At 37.3% G+C, this 20,700-nt stretch overlaps 1 protein-coding gene across 5 annotated transcripts in view; it reads right to left on the minus strand.

Moving 5' to 3' along the window:
- The window catches only part of LOC105498227 (activating transcription factor 6), a 243,691-nt gene that overhangs the window by 212,076 nt on the left and 10,915 nt on the right, over positions 1-20,700 (minus strand). For 4 of the 5 annotated variants that reach the window (XM_011770213.2, XM_024798090.2, XM_071082106.1 and 1 more), the window contains exons 2-6: positions 18,080-18,156; positions 14,424-14,511; positions 12,368-12,474; positions 4,681-4,810; positions 3,625-3,828 (exon numbers count right to left, since the gene is read on the minus strand). In XM_011770213.2, the coding sequence (XP_011768515.2) occupies positions 3,625-3,828; positions 4,681-4,810; positions 12,368-12,474; positions 14,424-14,511; positions 18,080-18,156 (606 nt within the window). Of the gene's footprint in view, positions 1-3,624; positions 3,829-4,680; positions 4,811-12,367; positions 12,475-14,423; positions 14,512-18,079; positions 18,157-20,700 lie in introns of those variants that run through there. The other variant, XM_071082113.1, reaches the window with a different exon arrangement.

Genomic DNA, 20,700 nt, shown 5'->3' on the forward strand with positions numbered 1-20,700 from the left:
TCATCCCAGAGTACCCAAGTATCCTCAAATTACCCAGCATCTAAATCAGGGATACCCTAAATATTCTAGGCATGTTTGGGTTCAACACAGAATGAGGGGAAACAACTAAATTTCTATGACAATATGTTCAAGTGAAAGAACAAAAAACTCTCATGGTGACTTGGTAAATGCTGACCAGGCCACAAATTACAACGCAAAGAATTGTCTGGGGCCTTAAATAGCAGCTGAACATAGTTACTACTTTTCCTAGTGTGGAAACAGTTAAAAAGGACATTCCAAAGGCTGTTTATCCATTTCAGCATGCTCAAAATCCTCTCTGGCATTACATGCATAATCTCCTTAATGGAACATGGCTGGATTCAATGCCATACTTTTTTGACTATGTGTAACTCACTGATTTTGATAGTTCTTTCTTTTAAACTTTCTTCAAAGATTTTAAACTATGTATCAAACATTTATTGAATGCCTACTTTGTCTGAAATAGCATAGCTGTGTGACTTTACGCAAATAATCTGTGCTTAGTGTTCTCATCTATAAAATGGAGATATCAGAACCCATCACCATAGAGTTGACATAAGGATTAAATAAGATAATGCACTTAAGCACTTAGAAGAGTGTCTGGCACATAGTAAGAACTTAAGTGCAATTATTATTATTATTATTAATCTCCTTTTCTATATAATAATAGCTTCCATATGGGCACTGCATGAGTTATTAATGTATTAGTTATCACAGTGACTGTTATTTAACTGTTTGTGTGAATTTAATTCCCCAATTAAAGTGTAGAATTCTTGAGAGCAAGGAATACATCTGTCATTTTTTTTTAAGGCAATACAGTATAGTGATTATTTACATAGACTCCAAGCCAGACCACCTGGGCTCAAGTTCTGGCTCTACTTCTTATTAGCAGAGTGATCTGGGCAACGTATTTTACCTCTGTCTCCCATTTCAATAATTTTCGCCATCATTTACCCAAAAAGCCCCAAGATAGAAAAATGGAAGTCATCCTAGATACCTTTCTCTCTATCCTTCAGCCTCCTTCTACATGATCCAATTACCAATCTCTATGATTCTACACTTTTAACATCTCTACTCTTCATCCTGGTTCTCCACTTTTACTGATATTCCAGGTTTTCATTATCTCTCATCTACACTACTCAAAACAGTCTTAAAGGACATGGAGGACTGAGAAGTAGAAGTAGGCATAAGTTGTTGCTGGTTGGTAGAAAATGGTGAGCCAAAAAACTAGGAAAAACAAGAGAATTCAAAGAACAATGCCAGATTAGTTGAGCTAGAAGAAGGGATTTATAGAAAAGAGTAATATTATAAAGTTCGAAAACTAAACTAGAACACCAGGCATGGTGGCTCATGCCTTAACCCCAGAGCTTTGGGAGATCGAGGTGGGTAGATCCCTTGAGCCCAGGAGTTCGAGACCAGACTGAGCAATATAGTGAGACCCTCTATTAAAAAAAAAACTAAAAACTAAACTAGAGCCAAATTGTGAAGAGTTTTATATTCCAAGCTAGAGAATCTGAGTCTTAAACCTGTGGAAATTATCTCTTCTTTTTCAATGGTAAAATACTTACTACTAGTATAAACATGATTAACCGCATAATGCCTTGCCTATACTTCCCTTCTTCCTCCCTCTCCACTCTCAAATGAATGAAAAACATACCTTAAATCTGTATGTTATTACAATAACACCACCTATTTAGATTGTACTATAAAAACAGACAAGGCGCCAGGCGCGGTGGCTCACACCTGTAATCCCAGCACTTTGGGAGGCCGAGGCGGGCAATCACGAGATCAAGATCATCCTGGCCAACATGGTGAAACCCCACCTCTACTAAAAATATAAAAATTAGCTGGGCATGGTGGCACGTGCCTGTAGTCCCAGCTACTCTGGAGGCTGAGGCAGGAGAACCACTTGAACCCAGGAGGCAGGAGTTGCAGTGAGCCGAGATCACACCACTGCACTCCAGCCTGGCAACAGAGACAGACTCCGTCTCAAAAAAAAGAAAAAAAAAAAAAAACAGACAAGGTGCAGTTCCTCATATTAGCACATGCTCACAAAAAAATAAGTATAGTCTTCATATCACAGGAAAGTACTGAAGTTTCAAATAACATGTAATTCAGGTTTCTGGAACTGATAAACTGCTCAGAAAAGAACAGTTTGTCTTCTTACTATAGGTAAGATCTTCCATCACTCAAACATAGTCAATGATCTGCTAAGGGCAAATTCTTAGGAAGACCCCTGCTTTATACACTAGTCATATTAATGTCAGATTTTCTGTATAGACGTATTTTAATAGCTTATGGGAACTAAATGAGTTTCTTCATTAGTTTAAATTCTTAGCCTCTGGGAAGGCACAGATCCTTATGAGATCCTAATGAAAGTTTTGAAGACTATTCCTAGAATAATCCAAATATGAACATCTATTAAATCCTGCATTTTATTTCAAGGAGTTCATAAACCCTTAATACACACTTATAAATCACAAGAATACCTATTCTATAGGATTGCTATTTTTCATATGGAAAAAGCAGCAGTTTTGACTTTGTACTGAGAGGACAGGAATTTCAAACTGGTTTTTGTTTGTTTGTCTGTTTATTTTTGGTGGGACTGATTGATGAATTTCCACTGATCCATCCATTTTCTCATCTAGGTCTTCTTTTTATCAATGTCATATTGTCTATGACCATGTAATAGAACAAAGCTAAAAGAGTATCTGGAAATTAAATTTATCAAATTTACCCTCATTAAAACTATGCTCCAAAAAACGAGCTAACTATTTACAATTGGAGATGAGATACAGTCATAAAAGCAAATGTAACAGTGGTATTTATTTACAACCCATACCCCCTTATCGCCTAGTCACATCTGGTGCCAACAAACTAAATCCAGAGAAAAGAATGTTGCACAAGTTTTCTTGAACTCAATGTACACAGACATCAGTATGAGTACAATGATGACTAACCTACCTAAGAGATCTCCATACGCAAATGACTCCTATATCTGAATAGTACCAAATCCTTAGACTTGAACTTCTTTCAATTATGAACTAAACCTCTTGTAGAATCACAAGTATATGAGGCCATCTGGTGGATAAAATATGAAACACACAAATTCTTAGCTAGTTGAAAACAGAGTTCATATCTGCTCATAGTGACCAGGTCAATATACTGTTTACTAAACCATGCACCCTCCTCAGAGATTAAGGGCTTGATTCTATTGCTATCACACACCTGAAATGGACCCTATTATTTTAAATACTCCTTAAAAACAAAAAAAGTTCACAGCCACAAAAATCTGGCTGACCTGAACTCTGCATTCAACTAGCTAAAAATTTGTGTTTCTGTATTTAATCCACCAGATTAAAATGGTACCAAGAAAATGTCCCAGATTTTCAAAACAGCCATCGGATGTAACTGGTCTGGAGAGCTATATCCCTTGTTATGACAGGAACCATACATTAGTCATCTCTGCAATGTCCTCATAACCAAATACATTCCTGACAAACAGCACGTGCTCAGAAATTATAACCTGAATTAAAACAAATCATATGACACAACCCTTACTGCCCTCCAAATAAACATACACAGCCTTAAATTCTGCTCAGGTACCTTTAGTGGGTGCAGGTTGTAAACTGATAATTGGTGGCTGCTTTGCCAATGGCATAAGTGTTGGTACTGTCTGAATAATGATGGTTTTTGCTGGAACGCTGGAGTTTGTTTGAGTCTTGGGTGCTGCTGGAAGCAATAAAGGCTTGGGCTGAATTGAAGGTTTTGAATTCACCTGATTTTTTTTCTTTGGAGTCAGTCCATTTTCTGGAGAAAAAACAGACAAACCACAAGTCAATGTGAAAGCAATTAAGCAAGCCCTAAAACACAGATTCTATCACACACCTTGCTACAATACATATACCTGAATGAACTGAAGAAAAGTACTTCAACTGTTACCTTCTTTTCTAGCCAAGCTGCAGTTTTGGGAATGGGACACACTAACTGGTAAAGGAGAAGAGCTAAAATCGCGGAATAACACCCAGAGATTAACAGGTAACAAACATCATGGTTGGGCCGGGCGCGGTGGCTCAAGCCTGTAATCCCAGCACTTTGGGAGGCCGAGACGGGCGGATCACGAGGTCAGGAGATCGAGACCATCCTGGCTAACACGGTGAAACCCCATCTCTACTAAAAAATACAAAAAAACTAGCCGGGCGAAGTGGCGGGCGCCTGTGGTCCCAGCTACTCGGGAGGCTGAGGCAGGAGAATGGCGTAAACCCGGGAGGCGGAGCTTGCAGTGAGCTGAGATCCGGCCACTGCACTCCAGCCTGGGTGACAGAGCCAGACTCAGTCTCAAAAAAAAAAAAAAAAAAAGTCATGGTTGAATGGCCCTCCATTCAGTTATCTTTAACAGAAACTTTGAAATCTCTCCTGAAGATGGTGGGGTCTGAGTCTATTTTAAAGTATCTTTCACCTATAAAGACAGAGACAACCAAAGATTATTTCTCCCCTTTCCTCTCCACAGTAATCACTCACAACAAACAATACAGGTCCACCAATTAAAAAACAGCAAGCCAGCCTAATAAACATAAACTTAATCCAGCATTTTCCTTTAAGAAATGGAACCTAAGCTCAATCTGAAACAGAAATAACAGAAGTTAGGAGATAGAGTAATACCAGTCTTGTTCCTAGGACCAGTGACAGGCTTATCTTCCTTCAGTGGCTCTGCTGAAGAGGGACTATTAGAGCTTTCACCATATAAGGAAAGAGGAGACATCTGAGAACTAGAAGACAAATCCAACTCCTCCTGTAGCAAAATAAAAACAAAGATTAATGAGTATAATCCTTAAGCAGCAAATTGCATAGAAAAGGAGGAGACCCATATATAAACAGAAAAACACTTCAAAGTAACTTCAAGGGAAAGGTATATTAGAAACTGTATCTATATATTAAGTAATAAGTGACTATCATCATGATCCATCTATATCAAAGGAAAAAAAATCAAAATGCTGAGTAAGTCTATGCCATCCTGTTATATTAAAGATATGAGTCATTGATCTGTTTCTACATTTCTTCCTACAATCTACAAACACACACACACACACACACAAACATAAAACTTGATTGCTAGTCATACAAACATCCAGTATCAGTATAAGGTTGCAGTTAAAATACCAATATCCTTTCTCCATAATCTCTCTTATTCAGTCTTAAAAGAATATCAAAAGCAAAATAATTTTATTTTTATCCTTTTCTATTTTCTATTTTGTAATACTGCCTTTCTTCCAAATGTAAAAGAAAGATACATGAATGGAGCAGTGCTATTTTCTTTTTTTTGAGGCAGAGTCTCACTCTGTTGCCCAAGCTGGAGTGCAGTGACGCAATCTCAGCTCACTGCAACCTCTGCCTCCCAGGTTCAAGCAATTCTCCTGCCTTAGCTTCCTGAGTAGCTACGACCACAGATGTGTGCCACCATGCCTTGCTAAGTTTTTGTATTTTTGGTAGAGAGGGGTTTCACCATGTTGGCTGGGCTGCTCTAGAACTCCTGACCTCATATGATCCACCTGCCTCGGCCTCCCAAAGTGCTGGGATTACAGGTGTGAACCACCCCACCCAGCCAGCAGTGCTATTTTCTTTAATTTAGTAGGTGAATTCATAATGACTGAGATACATAAAGATAACATTCGCATTGTCCCAAAGTCTTTTAATATTCAGTGAATCTGTCTCAGTTTGTTAGAATAAAAAAACAACATAGAAGTAGCAATTCAATTCAGACAGAAGAGATGGCATGTATGATCACGCAATAGACATAATCTCTACTTCATACCATCTTCAAAATAATCTATAAGAATATAAAAACAAAATTTAAGAGAATACTTGTTTATTCTCAGGATGTTGCAGACCCTCTTAAGTCTGAACACCCAGAAGCCACAAAGGAAGAAGAAATAGATTTGAACAAATAATAAGTAAAATATGTAACAATAAAAACTAGACCATAAACAAAGTTAAAAGATACAGATTGATAGAAAATATTTGCGAAACATAGACAAAGGGCAGGAACAGTCATTTCACTGAAAAGGAAATGCAAATGGTAGCCAAAGGCAAATGTAAACTTTAATCACAAAAAAATTAAAATGACCTGGAGAGGATATGGGAGAAAGAGATACTCTTAGTCTCACTGGTGAGAGTGACAATTGCATCTTCATTCATCCTTAACACCTACTCAGCACGTAAGCTGAGCAAAATGTAGAGTGTATTAAAATATATTTCCAAGAAACCAAAGAGTACAAGGTAACATGGGAGGAGACTATTATCTTCATGGCCTTCGATGCTTAAAAAGTATTTGATAAAATTCAACAAGTATTCCTCAATAAAATCCTAGAAAACAAGGATTCGAGGAATACTTTCTTAACATTAAAAAGTTATAAGTAATTATACAGCCAAAGCCAATGCTGAATGCATTACAATTAAAGTCAGGATAAAAAATAGCTACCTGCTTTTTCTGTAATTCTAGTATAATTACACTAAAAGAAGAAATTAAAAAAACATTAAAACAAAAGAGACAGCATGCCTTTTAGCAAGGTAATATGCTATACACTTGAAGCACATGTAACCATCCACTGGCAAAAAAATTTGACCTTGAAAATATTATATTAATACTCACTTAGAAAATACAATAAAAAATAAATATTTCAAGTCAGGCACGGAAAGACAAACATCACATGTTCTCACTTATTTGTGGGATCAAAAAACCAAAACAACTGAAATCATGAACGTAGAGTAGAAAGATGGTTACCAGAGGCTGGGAAGGGTACTGAGAAGCTGGTAGTGAGACGGGGATTGTTAACGGATTAAAAAAAAAAAGGGAGAAGGAATAAGACATATTATTTAATAGCACAGCAGGGTGACTATACTCAATAAGAGCTTAGTTGTACATTTTAAAATAACAAAAAGACTGTAACTGGATTGTTTATAACACAAAGGATAAATGCTTGAGGGAATGGATGCCCCATTTTCCATGATCTCATTATTTCACATTGCATGCCTGGGTCAAAACATCTCACGTACCCCACGAATATATATGCCTACTATGTACCCAGAAAAATTAAAAATAAAAAAGATTTAAATAAAACAAATAAATATTTCACTCACAATAGCAATAACAATTACAAAATACCTAGAAATTTTCTAAGGAATGTGCAGGACCCATATGAAGAAAACTATACAACTGAACTAAGAGGCATAAAAGATTTGAGTTAACAGAGAAATACACAATATTGTTGAACAGAGTGATTACAAATGATTACAAAGATAATACTTAGGAAAACTGATTCATTTCTATAGAGAAAATTAAAACTAGATCCCTACCTACTGCTGGATCCCTACATAATAGCACATATTAAAGTGGAGTCTAAGAGTATTAAGAACCCTAAATGTGAAAGGTAAACCATATGGGTAATAGAAGAAAATGCAGGAGAATATCTCTGTGACCTAAAAGCATGGAAGGACTTCTGAAATAAGCCATAAAGGAAAAGAAAAAAAAAAAGATAAGCCTGAGTAATTCAAAATTAACTATTTATACTTAATAAAGACTACAAAGTTAATAGATAATAGAGAAAAGATATAGGCAATTTGAATGTCTAAATCCAACAAGAGTTTACTATTTCAAATATATGAGGAATTTCTACAGATAAACAAGAAGACAACAACTGAGTAGAAAAACTGGCAAAGGACAGGAATAAACAATGTATAAAAGAAGTCCAAAAAGCTCATAAGAATATAAATAAATGTTGAAAACAATAACCAAAGAAATACAAAGTAAAACAAAATAAAAGCAAACAATAACAAAACACATTGTGCCATGGGGTAAACATTAAAAAGGCAGATAATGCCAAGCATCAGGAGAAGTCACAGGGACCCTCGAGCACTGCTGCCAGCCCACAGAGTACTGTGATGATCCTGGAGAGCAATATGGAAGCACTTGTCAAATTAAATCTCTGCACATTCTATCACCCAGCAATCCTAGGCATATATCCTAAAGGATTTCTCACACGAGTCCGTAAGGGAACATTTTTTAAAATATTCCTTATGGTGTAGGTAAAAATGTAGTGAATGCATACTTGAATGTTGTACAGAGTTAGATTCAACAGATTTGATTACACAGAGCAATAGGAATTGATCTTAAAAACACTGTGCTGATTTTTAAAAGTGAATAATGTAAAGATATATACTATAATACCATTACATAAATTTAAAATACATGCATATAATTGAAATCAGATGAACTTTTTAATAAATGGTACTAGAATAATCCTTTTGGTAGTCATTTGGAAAAACATAAAATTGTATTTGTATTTCATATCATACACAAGGGTAATTTCAAATGGATCAGAGATCTAAACGCTAAAAATAATATCTCATGATAAATATTTATTCATAGTCACTTAGAAAATATTCCTTCCTGAATAATTTTATCCTAAGCCACTAGATGGGGCAAGGCAAGACCACCATCCATGCAGAGAAGCAGCCTGGTGGAATGTCAGGGTCCAAGAACGGTAGAGAGGGCACTGACATGGCAGGCAGCCTGGCATGAGGAGTCACAGCAGAGTGATGAGGGCATCCACATGGGAGACAGCCTGGTGTAAGGACATCAGAGCCCAAAGGAGACATGTTAAAAGAACATAAGAGCTGGTGTGAAGGGACCCCCACTGATGAAATCCAGGACAATGTAAGAATCAGAACAAATAATTACAGTAATGGATTATAATCTGTTGCATAAAATAAGAAATGATGAATCTATATTGATATTAACAAATAAGTGAACAAATATAAAGTTTGATGAAGAACAGGATATTTTTACACAGTCTTAAAGTATCTTCCTCACAAAATATGTATGGCAAAGAGAGAAAAAGCAACTTCACAATGGAATAGGTTGGCAGATAACATCTATGAAGTGATCAAAGTGAACATAATCAGTATTAGAAAAAATCAAAATTGAGTCATCAAAAGTAAATGAGATGGACACAGACATCACTTTCCTACCACAGATATAAAACCTGAATATGATCCTAAAGAAACATTAGACAAACCCAACCGAGAAACACTCTTCAAAATAACTAACCTCTAATCCCCAAAAGTGACAAGGTGAAGAAAGTCAAGGATTAATGAAGAACTGTTTCATACTGAACAAGATTAAAAAGACAAGACAAACATATGCAATGCTTGATTCTGAACTGGGTTCTTTTGATAGTCTAAAGGACACCTCTGGGATATCTGGCACAATTTAAACGAGAGCTGAAGGTTAGATTATAGTAACATATCAATGTTTATTTCCCGATTTTGTGCTTGTATTATGGCTATCTAAGAAATATCTGTGCTTGTAGGAAGCAGACACTAAAGTATTGCAGTGATAGGGCATCGGACTGGTAACTTACTCTCAAATGCACAAGGAAAAAACAAGTTATTTGCAATGTACTAACAACACTTCTGTGAATTTGAGATTGTTCCAAACAAAAAATTAACTTAAAAAAAGTAAGAATAAAAATATGAGTGAATTATTTTATAACCTCTGAGTGGTGAAAACCTTCCTTTGAGTGACCAAAAAAGCAATTAAAGAAAAGATCAATAATTTGGCTATAGAAAACAGTATACCCAGGGAAAATAAACACCAGAAACAAAGAGACAAAAGAAAAACTGGGGAAAAAATATTTGCAGCTTATTTCACAAACTAAGGACTAATAACCCCAATATATAATAAAGCTAAAATACTAAAAAGACCAATACAATTCAATTAAAAAATGAATGGCCGGGCACCGTGGCTCATGCCTGTAATCCCAGCACTTTGGGAGGCTGAGGCAGACAGATCACCTGAGGTCAGGAGTTCGAAACCAGCCTAGACAACATGGTGAAACCCTGTCTCTACTAAAAATACAAAAATTAGCCGGGCGTGGTGGCAGGCGCCTGTAATCCCAGGTATTCAGGAGGCTGAGGCAGGAGAATTGCTTGAAGCCAGGAGGCGGAGGTGGTAGTGAGCCGAGATCTGCCATTGCACTCCAGCCTGGTGGACAAGAACGAGACTTCATCTCAAAAAAAAAGAACAAAAATTTGAACTGACAGTTCATTTTTTAAACAGAAATGCAAATAGGCCTTAAACATATAAAACATATGAATAGATATTTAACCATACTTATAATAAAAGAGATACAAAATAAAACCTATTGTGGAGTGATGATGGGAAAACGGGCCCTCTTACATACTGCTGATGAGGATGTAACATTTTACAACCCCTATAGAGAGAAATTTGGCAATATCTAGCAAAATTCAAGTGTATTTATCCTGGTTTCAGCAATCCCACCTCTTGGAATATATCCCAAAAATATCCTGGCAAAAATATAAAGTGACTTATGTACCAGGTTATTTACTATAGGTTATTTGAGTCTGGAAAAGACTTATGTACAGGTTATTTGAGTCTGGAAAAGACTAAAAACAACACAAATATTCATCAATAAGGAAATCACTGAATTAAGCATGATAAGGTTATGCAATGAAACATTATGTAGCATAATGGGAAAATTATATACTCTGAAATTAGAGTTATCCTGCTAAGCTAAAAAAGCACGGTACAGGACAGGGTATATAGTATGCTACCTTTTGTGTAAAAAAGGATGGAAATGACATGGATAGAAACCAGGCTTTTCTGAATATATCTTATTATATAATTTTGACTTCAAAAATAAATTATTAATTTTTTTAAAAAATTATATCATTTGGAGAAATTGTGGGACCTCAGAGAGCTACCAATAGTAGCAATCCGAGAAAAGCTTCATAAAGGAAGTAATTTTTGAACTGGGACTTGAAGGATGAGTTTTCCAAGACAAGAAAAAAAATGGGGCTATTCTAGGCAGAAGAAAGAGGACGTGCAAAAACCTAGAACTGTAAGAGCAGCGATCTCACTGCTGTTGTTCACTGCCAGCATCTGGAACAGTGCCTGGCACAGCGGTTGAATGAGTGGAGTGCATAGGAGCTCTCAGACAGGAACTCTCACAGGTCTCAAGTTAAGGGGAATGTGGAAGTAGGAGGGGATAGCAAGAAAGGAGACTGGAAAGGTAAATGCAGGCCAGATCATGGAGGGCCTAGTACTCTGGGAATTTAAATTTCGTCCTTGTAAGGACTGGGAAGTTACTAAAGTTTTAAGCAAATTACTGATACAGTAAAGTTTGTGACACTGAAAGATTTCTCTTTGAAGATTCCATGCTAAGAAAGGTTTGAGGAGTTGGAAGGCTGACCAGTTAAAATCTTATTGACTTAATTCAGGCGAGATGGTGATGGCCTGACAGGGGCAGAAAAGATAAATCCTTGAATTAAAATGTGCATACAACCACCAGGATTTAGTAACTAAATGTAGAGCCTGCAGGAACAAAGATACCACAATTTATAGCACATGTAATATACTAAAATATTATTTGATTTTTTTATTTTTCTACATTCCCTTTCCCCATTCTAAAAAGTACCTAAATCAGGTACTTCCTTTTCCTGGCCTCAGGGCTTTTGTTTGGACACAAAGCAGAAGCATTCTTAAAAGAGCTACCGGACTTCTATAAAAATGTCAGCCACTTCAAAAGGTAGCACTAGGCATTCTCAAACTAAGGCAATCATTCTAGATGCTGTGGCTAAAGAGTTATAAAAACTGACCATCTTACATTCTTCTATGTCCATATATAAAGAATGTATATCCTAATAGGGAGGAGAAAGAAAGGGAGGGAGAAAAGACAGTAAGCCAAAAAACAAATACTGGATACTGCTAAAATGCAATGAAACAAATGAAACAATGAAATTATGGAGGCATGAACAGAGGGGAAAGAGGGCAAAACCAAAGGCACTAACAACTTTCTAGCTCCCATAAGGCCCTTTCTAAAGTCTCAGTTCCCTCATTAAATGAGATAATATAGCCGGGCGCGGTGGCTCACGCCTGTAATCCCAGCACTTTGGGAGGCCGAGGCGGGCGGATCACAAGGTCAGGAGATCGAGACCACGGTGAAACCCTGTCTCTACTAAAAATACAAAAAATTAGCCAGGCGCCGTGGCGGGTGCCTATAGTCCCAGCTACTCGGGAGGCTGAGGCAGGAGAATGGCGGGAACCTGGGAGGCGGAGCTTGCAGTGAGCCGAGATCGCGCCACTGCACTCCAGCCAGGGGGACAGAGCGAGACTCCGCCTCAAAAAAAAAAAATAAAAATAAAAATAAAAAAATAAATGAGAGAATATAACTCACAGTAGTATTCAATAAATGTTAACTGTCTCCCCCATATACATATTTTCCAGATAGCATATTATAGCCAAAATCATTGTAAAAAACTGGCTACTCACAGGAACATGCTGAGTTGAAGAATAAGAGTCCACTGACTGAGGAGACGAGACTGAATAACTTGAGGAGGCTGGAGAAAGTGGCTGAGGTTCTGCCTTAATATCTTTAACTGGAAAACATGGAGGAAAGGTTTTACCCACTGGACAATAAAAACTTAGAATAAAATGGACAAGAAAGAAGGTAAAATCTACTTTTAAAATTCAATCGGATATGGAAGCTAAGGTCACCAAAATATAACAAGTGAAAAATGCAAGATGCAGAAAACAATATATCTAGTAAGCTTCCACTTGTATAGCAAATTATATATGTGGGGAGGGGGGCTGTATATATATGTATGTCTGTGTGTGTGTGTGTGCATATATGTGTACACTTGCATCTGCACTAATTCTCTGGAAGGGTAAACAGAAGAAACTGGTAACAGTGGTTGTCTCTGGAAAGCACTTATCAGCTAAGGAATAAAAGCAGGAGACATTTTTCTACTATACAGATTTTTGTACCTTTTGAATACTATACCATATGCAAAATATTATAGATTCCCAAAAACTTACTTAAAAAAAATAAGGAACAGGAAATAATTATTTTGGAAAGCATTTTTGACAATGCAATTAAAACTCATAAAAAATGTTCATATCTTTTAAACTATTAATTTATCCTATAAAAATGTACTGAGCAACTATGGCCCAGGCAGTATCCCTTGGTGTCAAAGACAGAATAGGGTGGAGATGGCAGATTGTGTTTTCCAAAGTTAGCCATGCAGTATCTACCATCCCTCATGATCTTCCCTCATGATCTTCTACAATGTGATCTTGCCACTTTCCCATCAAGAAGTAGAGTTGATTTCTCCTCCCCGTGAATTTAGGTGGGCTTGACTCCTTCAATCAAGAGAGGATAGAAGTAATGCTATGTGAATTCTGAGGCTGGAAATGCAGCCTCTGCTTTGTGTCCTGGAACACTCATACTTGGAGCTTTTGAAGTCTGACTACCCTGAGACCACCATGATTTGAGAACATTACACCACATAGAGAAGCCCTATGCAGGCACCCCAGTTGGTAGTCCTAGTCTTCAAGTCATTCCACCCCAAGTGTCACGCATATGAGTAAAGAAACCTCAAGATGATTCTAGCCCCCAAATGTCAAGCTACTACAATCTTCAAATCTCCCCAGTTGTGGTCTGGACATCATGGAGCAGAGACAAGCCATCCTTGGAGCACCCAGTCAAAATTCGTGACCCACAGATTCTAGCAATCTAATAAAATGGTTGTTGCTTTAAGCAACTAAGATTTAGAGTAGTTTGTCAAACAATAAAACCAGAACACTGACTTTGTGTATCCCACATTCTATGAAGACAGACAGGCATGAAGCAATATAAGTAAATACATAAAATGAAGAGAAATGGGTAGTGCAGGGGAGAGAGGAATTTAGATAGGAGAATGTGCTGGTTATTTACTCACTGTCTCTCAGCACTAAGTCCACTTTCTATAATCAGTGATACAAATTATTCCCAGTTGGCATCCTTTTAGGTCCTGTCAATAGGGGATACTAGAAGCTAGAAGGGAGAAGGGATTTTCTTCATTCTACCATCAGCTGTACCCCAGCATTGGCAATTTGCTCCAGGTTCTGGCTTCTTTCAGCATACTCAACCCAGACGTCATCAGGCCCCCTTAAAGATACTGGCATCACAAGGTGCTGCCCCTTCTCAGAAATACATGTATAAAATGCATGGGACTCCTCCACCAAGTTCCTAGGTTCTGGTAAGCCCTGTCTGGTTCTCAGGTTAATCTTATATAGGGACATTATTCATAATTCAAAATAACTGTTTCTATTTCTGATACAAACTATTCATTCATTACACTACTGAAACGTAACTATGAAACTCCTCATATCCATTTTTGGCAAGAAATTTGTTTACACAATTGCCATACCAGAAGTAGAATGCATAGCACCAGGAATCTTTTAACCTACCAGTATAGCCCAATAACCCCACCTAATTTTGAGTATGGCCAAACTACAAGATAAAATTGATCTTTTTAAAACTTTTACCAGTGAAATACATAATTACCTGTACAGATTTGGTTGTTAATGTCCCAAATGTCTGACTCCCAAGGCATCAAATCCAAATCAAAATCAAGATGATCAAAATTGTTTTCCTGTAGGTTTCAAATCAGCAAAAGAATATTAAAAGAATAAAACATACACATCTTAAAATCAAACTGTCAAGGCACAATTTGGCACAAATAATGTAACTGCTACTAGCCAACCTAGTAAAAAGAATACTCTAAGTCAGTCTTGTATGAGAATACATCTTGGATAGCCTAGAGATAAAATCAATTCAGTTACTTGAAGCACAGCAGCAACAACCAGGAAAGAGGTAAGGGATTCAGTATTTAAAACATTCAGTTGGCTTCATTCTTTTCTATGAGAATGACCATTACAGGAATCAAAAATGTGTCTTTTATCTTAAGGGAAATCCAGCAAAATACATTTTCCCATTGCCATTAAGAAAAACAAGACAAAGCAAATGCTATTCATAATATAATCTCTATATACAATAGAAATAATATAGATATACCCAAAAGACAGGGAAGAATCATAAAGAGGTAGTTACCACTGAGTAATTTTCTTTCTTTTCTACTGTTCTATACTTCCTAAATTTCTAAAACTTTTATGAATCCAAAAAAAAAAAAAAACACACACTTTTTAATCCTATAAAATAAAACTACGTTTCTCAAACAGGAATCAGCAAACTTCTTAAAGCCTCCAGTAAGTTCTTTTCATTTAGGTGGTTTTTCTAACTGAAATATAAGCATATTCTGGGTCATCCAGATAACCACCTTATACTATATACATGAATAAAGAAGTGTCACATAATTTCAGAGCCCTCATGTAAGTCTGAGATCAAGTTAGTACCAAACAGTACTTTTTTAATTAAGTGTCTGGAGTCACAGAGACAAGGAGAGAAGTAAACTTAATACATAAATAATGCAATAAAGTCAAAAGGCAGTAAATATTAACTTAACGTCACAGATGATAAAACAGCAACAATAGAATTGCTTGAGCCCAGGGGTTCAAGATCAGCCTGGGCAACATGGCAAGACCCATCTCTGCCAAAAAAAATACAAACACTAGCTGGGCATAGTGGCGTGCACCTATGGTCCCAGCTACTCTGGAGGCTGGGGTGGGAAGATGGCTTGAGCCCAAAAGATAGAGGCTGCAGTGAGCCAAGATCATGCCACTGCACTCCAGCCTGGGAGACAGAGCCAGACCCTGTCAAAAAACAAAACAAAAACAACCAAACAAAACAGCAACAATAAAATACACCTCAGGCAAAAAAAAAAAAAAAAAAGTAAAAATGTATCTAGGAATTGGTAACAACCATTTGTTAATAATTTCTAGAAGAATACTATCATTTCAAAATGACTATTATATGGTTCATTTTTATTGAGAATATAACAGAAATAGAGAAGGGACACTATTTTCTCATGATGCCCACAACTGAATAAATATTAGTACAAGGTACATAGAGAGTACATGTGAAAGTGCACATGAAAAAAAAAAAACTATCATAAAAAAACTATTTTTAAAAAAATCAATCTCCTTCACTTTTTTCTCTTATTTGGATATTCACACCAAAAAATTAAGCAGCTTTGGCCAGGCGTGGTGGCTCACGCCTGTAATCCCAGCACTCTGGGAGGCCGAGGTGGGCAGACCACTAGAGCTCAGGAGTTCAAGACCAGCCTGGCCAATGTAGTAAAACTCCATCTCTACTAAAAATACAAAAATTAGCCAGGTGTGGCAGCATGTACCTGTAGTCCCAGCTATTCAGGAGGCTGAGACATGAAAATAGCTTGAACCCGGGAGGCAGAGGTTGCAGTGAGCCGAGATCACACCACTGCACTCCAGCCTGGGCAACAGAGTGAGGCTCTGTCCTTTAAAAAAAAAAAAAAAAAAAAAAAAAAAAGGCCGGGCGCAGTGGCTCACGCCTGTAATCCTAGCACTTTGGGAGGCCACCGTGAGAGGATCACAAGGTCAGGAGATCGAGACCATCCTGGTTAACACGGTGAAACCCCGTCTCTACTAGAAATACAAAAAATTAGCCGGGCATGGTGGTGGGCGCCTGTAGTCCCAGCTACTCAGGAGGCTCAGGCAAGAGAATGGTGTGAACCCAGGAGGTGGAGCTTGCAGTGAGCCAAGATCGCGCCACTGCACTCCAGCCTGGGTGAAAGTGCGAGACTCCGTCTTAAAAAAAAAAAAAAAAAAAATTCAGCAGCCTTATACTTTCAGCAACCAAAAAATCCTTAAACTTTCTTAATCTAAGTAAAGTTACCAATGTTGCTTGCCTGAGTGCCAGCAATACTTTTAAATAAGGGCATGACCTACTTCAGGAAACTCTGACTCAATCTTCAGCCAAATAAGTCAAATACCTTCTACAGCATAAAGATTTTATCTCGTCAGAAATTTAACAGGCCCAGTTTATGCAAAATGAAACATACGGGCGCCTATATACTCTAGCTCTTCAGTGATTTAGCATGGGAAATTCTACTGCCACTTGGAAGAAGAATGACATAAGGGCTCTCAGAGATTCAATCCCTTCATGTCATACTAGAAAAACTAAGGAACTGAAAGACTGAGTGATTTTCATAAAATAACAGAATGTTAGTTGTAAAATCAGGAATATATTTCCCTTAATCTTTCCAATTGAGCACAGTTTCTTGACACAGTTTAAAAGAAACACTTTCTTTTAGGATTCTAGATGTTACGAAATATGAGTATCAGTTGCTTATTCAAATAGTCAATATTAAAGGGCAATTTAATCAACGGGCCACATTCTAAAGTATCCCATGGAGAAATGAAACCATTAAAATCCATGTACTGAGTTTTTAAAATATATCATGTGCTTCATTCTCTTCTGTCAATTCATGGTAAAACAACTGCTAAATCATTGTTTAAGAAATATCTGAAATTCACTAAGCAATCTTTACATACTTTGTACTTAAGTTAATAAGAGCTTAAAATGATGTGATATTCAACCTGATTGATAAATTACTCTGCTCACTTGAATTACTTCTTAAGTGAAATAGCACCTCATCCATTAAAGAATAAGACAAAATCAAAATTCTATACGGCAAAGAGCTTTATATGTACTAATCAAGAAAAGAAAATCTAAGATACTCTTGGGGACTCAGAGTGTTATAATAGTTTTTACACAGACCTCCAACCAAAGGTAAGGATATACCTACTTTTCAGAGCTTTCTACATGAATATACAACTTTTAAAAAGGAAGTTGGTAAATTCTGCTTGACTTACCAACTTAGTCAAGCAGAACTTACCAACTTCCTTTTTAAAAGCAAAGAATCTGTAAAAACCAAGAAGTAGGCAGGTTAGCAACTTTTCCAAAGTCACCTGCCAATTCCCTTATGTAGCAAACTATCTGTAAAAACCAAGTAGGCAGATTAGTGACTTTTCCAAAGTCACCCACCCCTAGGGCCAAAGGTGGGCCTAGAATACAAGTCTCACACCAAGACCAATGCAATTTCTACTGTCTTACATTTACTGACTACAAAATGGCTATTAACTTTCATACTTAATGGTAGAAGCTATTTACCCATTAAGTATGTAGCTTAAATTATTAGCCTGAACCTGCTGTCCTGAAACTTTCTTGCAATAATTAGGGTTAAAGACTAAATATCACATTATTCAATCTTAGTAAATACTTACATACGTCTCATTTGCTGCTTCCAATTGCAGCTCATCAGTGTCTGTGAAATAACCGAGTTCAGCAAACAGGCCAGAATCTTTGGACAAAGGAAAAGAATAGAAATGAACTACCAATTCAATTATTTGACAAAGAAACAAGTACTGTATCCCTATGTCGCCTCTATTAAGGTTTCTCATTAGCCACTACTATTATTGATAAACTCCAGGAATGTGAATAAGTAATTCAAAGCTCATTTCTAATTTATGTGTTGTTTTCTGCATAATTTTTATCTTGTGAACTGAATTCTTACACCAGGGATCAAAAAAGATTTTACGTCATATGTCATGTAAGACTAATTGGTAGTGGCTTTATGGAACATTACTAACAAGAATTCTGATGCTACATCTGGGTTCAGCATGAAAAGTTAATGTGGTTCATAAGTAATAGGAGACGACTGTGGAAAGCAGACATGGTTCATAAGCAATAGGAGGGGGCTGTGGAAAGTATATATGCACTGCGTATTTGTCATCCATGCCTTAAGCTAAGGGCGCAACCAATTTTCTATCTAGACAATAAAGGATTCACTCATCTAAACCATCAAATTCATTTCAGCAAATCTAACTATATTCCAATTTCCTAATGAGGTTTCATTATAAACCAAGAAATATGTGGATACAGAAAACATTCTTCAATACACTATACTGAAAACTTTTTGTAGAGAAAGCTCAAGGTGTTGACCAAGGCCCAAGAAGGCTGCTTACCATAGAATCTATGAAGTTCCTATTTTCTCTGACACTTTCAAAACTTTAAGCACTCTGAAAAGTTTTTCAAAACTAGGTCTTCCTTTGTATTATCTACCTATTTTATGCCACTGAAACTGATCTGATGATTTCCTCAGTGCACAAGTGTAGGAACTATACCGTCAGTCAGTTATTAACTTGACCAATTACAGTAACATTTCACCATCCTAAGACCAAATAGTATTTAGCAAAAAAAAATGTATACATAGTAATAACAAAAGGTTACTCACATGACTCTCAGAAAAGACTACTCAGGTGCAGAGCCAATAAACATGTAAGCAGAGTACTGTGGCTTATATATAGGCTGAAACTCCTTTAAAGAGTTCTCTGGCTCTCTCATTTCTTTCTTCCCATTCGTTCTGAACCTGCTCCAATCAAGCTCCCCCTTCCACATACACATATTATTAATGTCCCCAGTGACTTCCATATTGCTAAATTCAGTGGTAAACTCATAGTCCTCATCTTACTTGACCTATCAACAGCATTAACATAGTTGATCCTTTCATTTTAACTGAAGGATTTTCTTCACTTGACTTCCAAAATATCACACTTACCTGGTTTTCCTCCCACCTCACTGGTTGACCTCACCTTGCTGGTTCTTCCTCATCTCCCTAACACGAAATTGTCCCTGGGCTCAGCATAAACGTTTCTATCTATCTTACTTCCTTGGTAATCTCAGCTGAGCTCATGGCTTTAAATAAAATCTATATGCCAAGGATTTCCAAATATACATCTCCAACCCACACTTCATGATGCATGTACAGTGAGTACTGACATCTCCTCTTACATGTTTAAAAGGCACGTCAAACCTAACATATCCAAAATGAGCTCCTCATCAACCCCAGCAAACCTCATACTGCTTTGTCCTCATCTCAGTTAATGCTTACCAGTTGCTCAGGCCAAAAACCTTGGGATCATCATTACTTCATTATCTACTTCTCTTCCTCACTCTCCATATTCAATCTACCAGAAAATTCTGTCAGCTCTGTCCTCAAAATATATATCTGCAATGTGACTTTCTACCTTTCCTCCTATTCTTCCTTCCCTTCCCAACCTTCTTTTTCTTCCCTACCCCTCCCAACACAGAGACGTCAGCTTCCGAGGAAGCAGGGCAACAAAGGAGATGGGGTTTTGTGCACAGTCATCTCCAGCAATGTGCCCCATATCCAAGGAAACAGGATGGTGTGGGAGAGACTATTGCCCAGCGAAGGTGCCAGCATGCCCCAGCCCAGTGGGAGGGGGAATGGAGTAGCAGATGGAAAAGGCAGCCTGAGTGGTTAGGAGAGTGGTCATACTGAACAAATATGTTAGGTGATTGTGCAAATGGTTGAATATATCTAAAATAATTAGAATGTTCTGGTTTCTCTTCAGAATGAATACATCTTTTGCCTTTTACTAAAATAATTGGAGTTAGATTTCTCACAGTTGGAGAAAGGATTTAAAAGCATGGAGAGAGGCCAGATGCGGTGGCTCACACCTGTAATCCCAGCACTTGGGAGGCTGAGGCAGGTGGATCACAAGGTCAGGAGATCAAGACCATCCTGGCTAACACAGTGAAACCCCATCTCTACTAAAAAATACAAAAAATTAGCCGGGCGTGCTGGCGGGTGCCTGTAGTCCCAGCTACTCAGGAGGCTGAGGCAGAAGAATGGTGTGAACCTGGGAGGCGGAGCTTGCAGTGAGCTGAGATTGCACCACTGTAATCCAGCCTGGGTGACAGAGTCAGACTCCATCTCAAAAAAAAAAAAAAAAAGAGCATGGAAAGAGTCAGGAGACTAAAAGAATCCTAAGATGCTGGATTAGAACTAGAAGTATTAGTAAATAAACTCATTTAAAATATA

This window comes from Macaca nemestrina, chromosome 1, assembly GCF_043159975.1.
Source record: "Macaca nemestrina isolate mMacNem1 chromosome 1, mMacNem.hap1, whole genome shotgun sequence".
Classification (NCBI taxonomy): domain Eukaryota; kingdom Metazoa; phylum Chordata; class Mammalia; order Primates; family Cercopithecidae; genus Macaca; species Macaca nemestrina.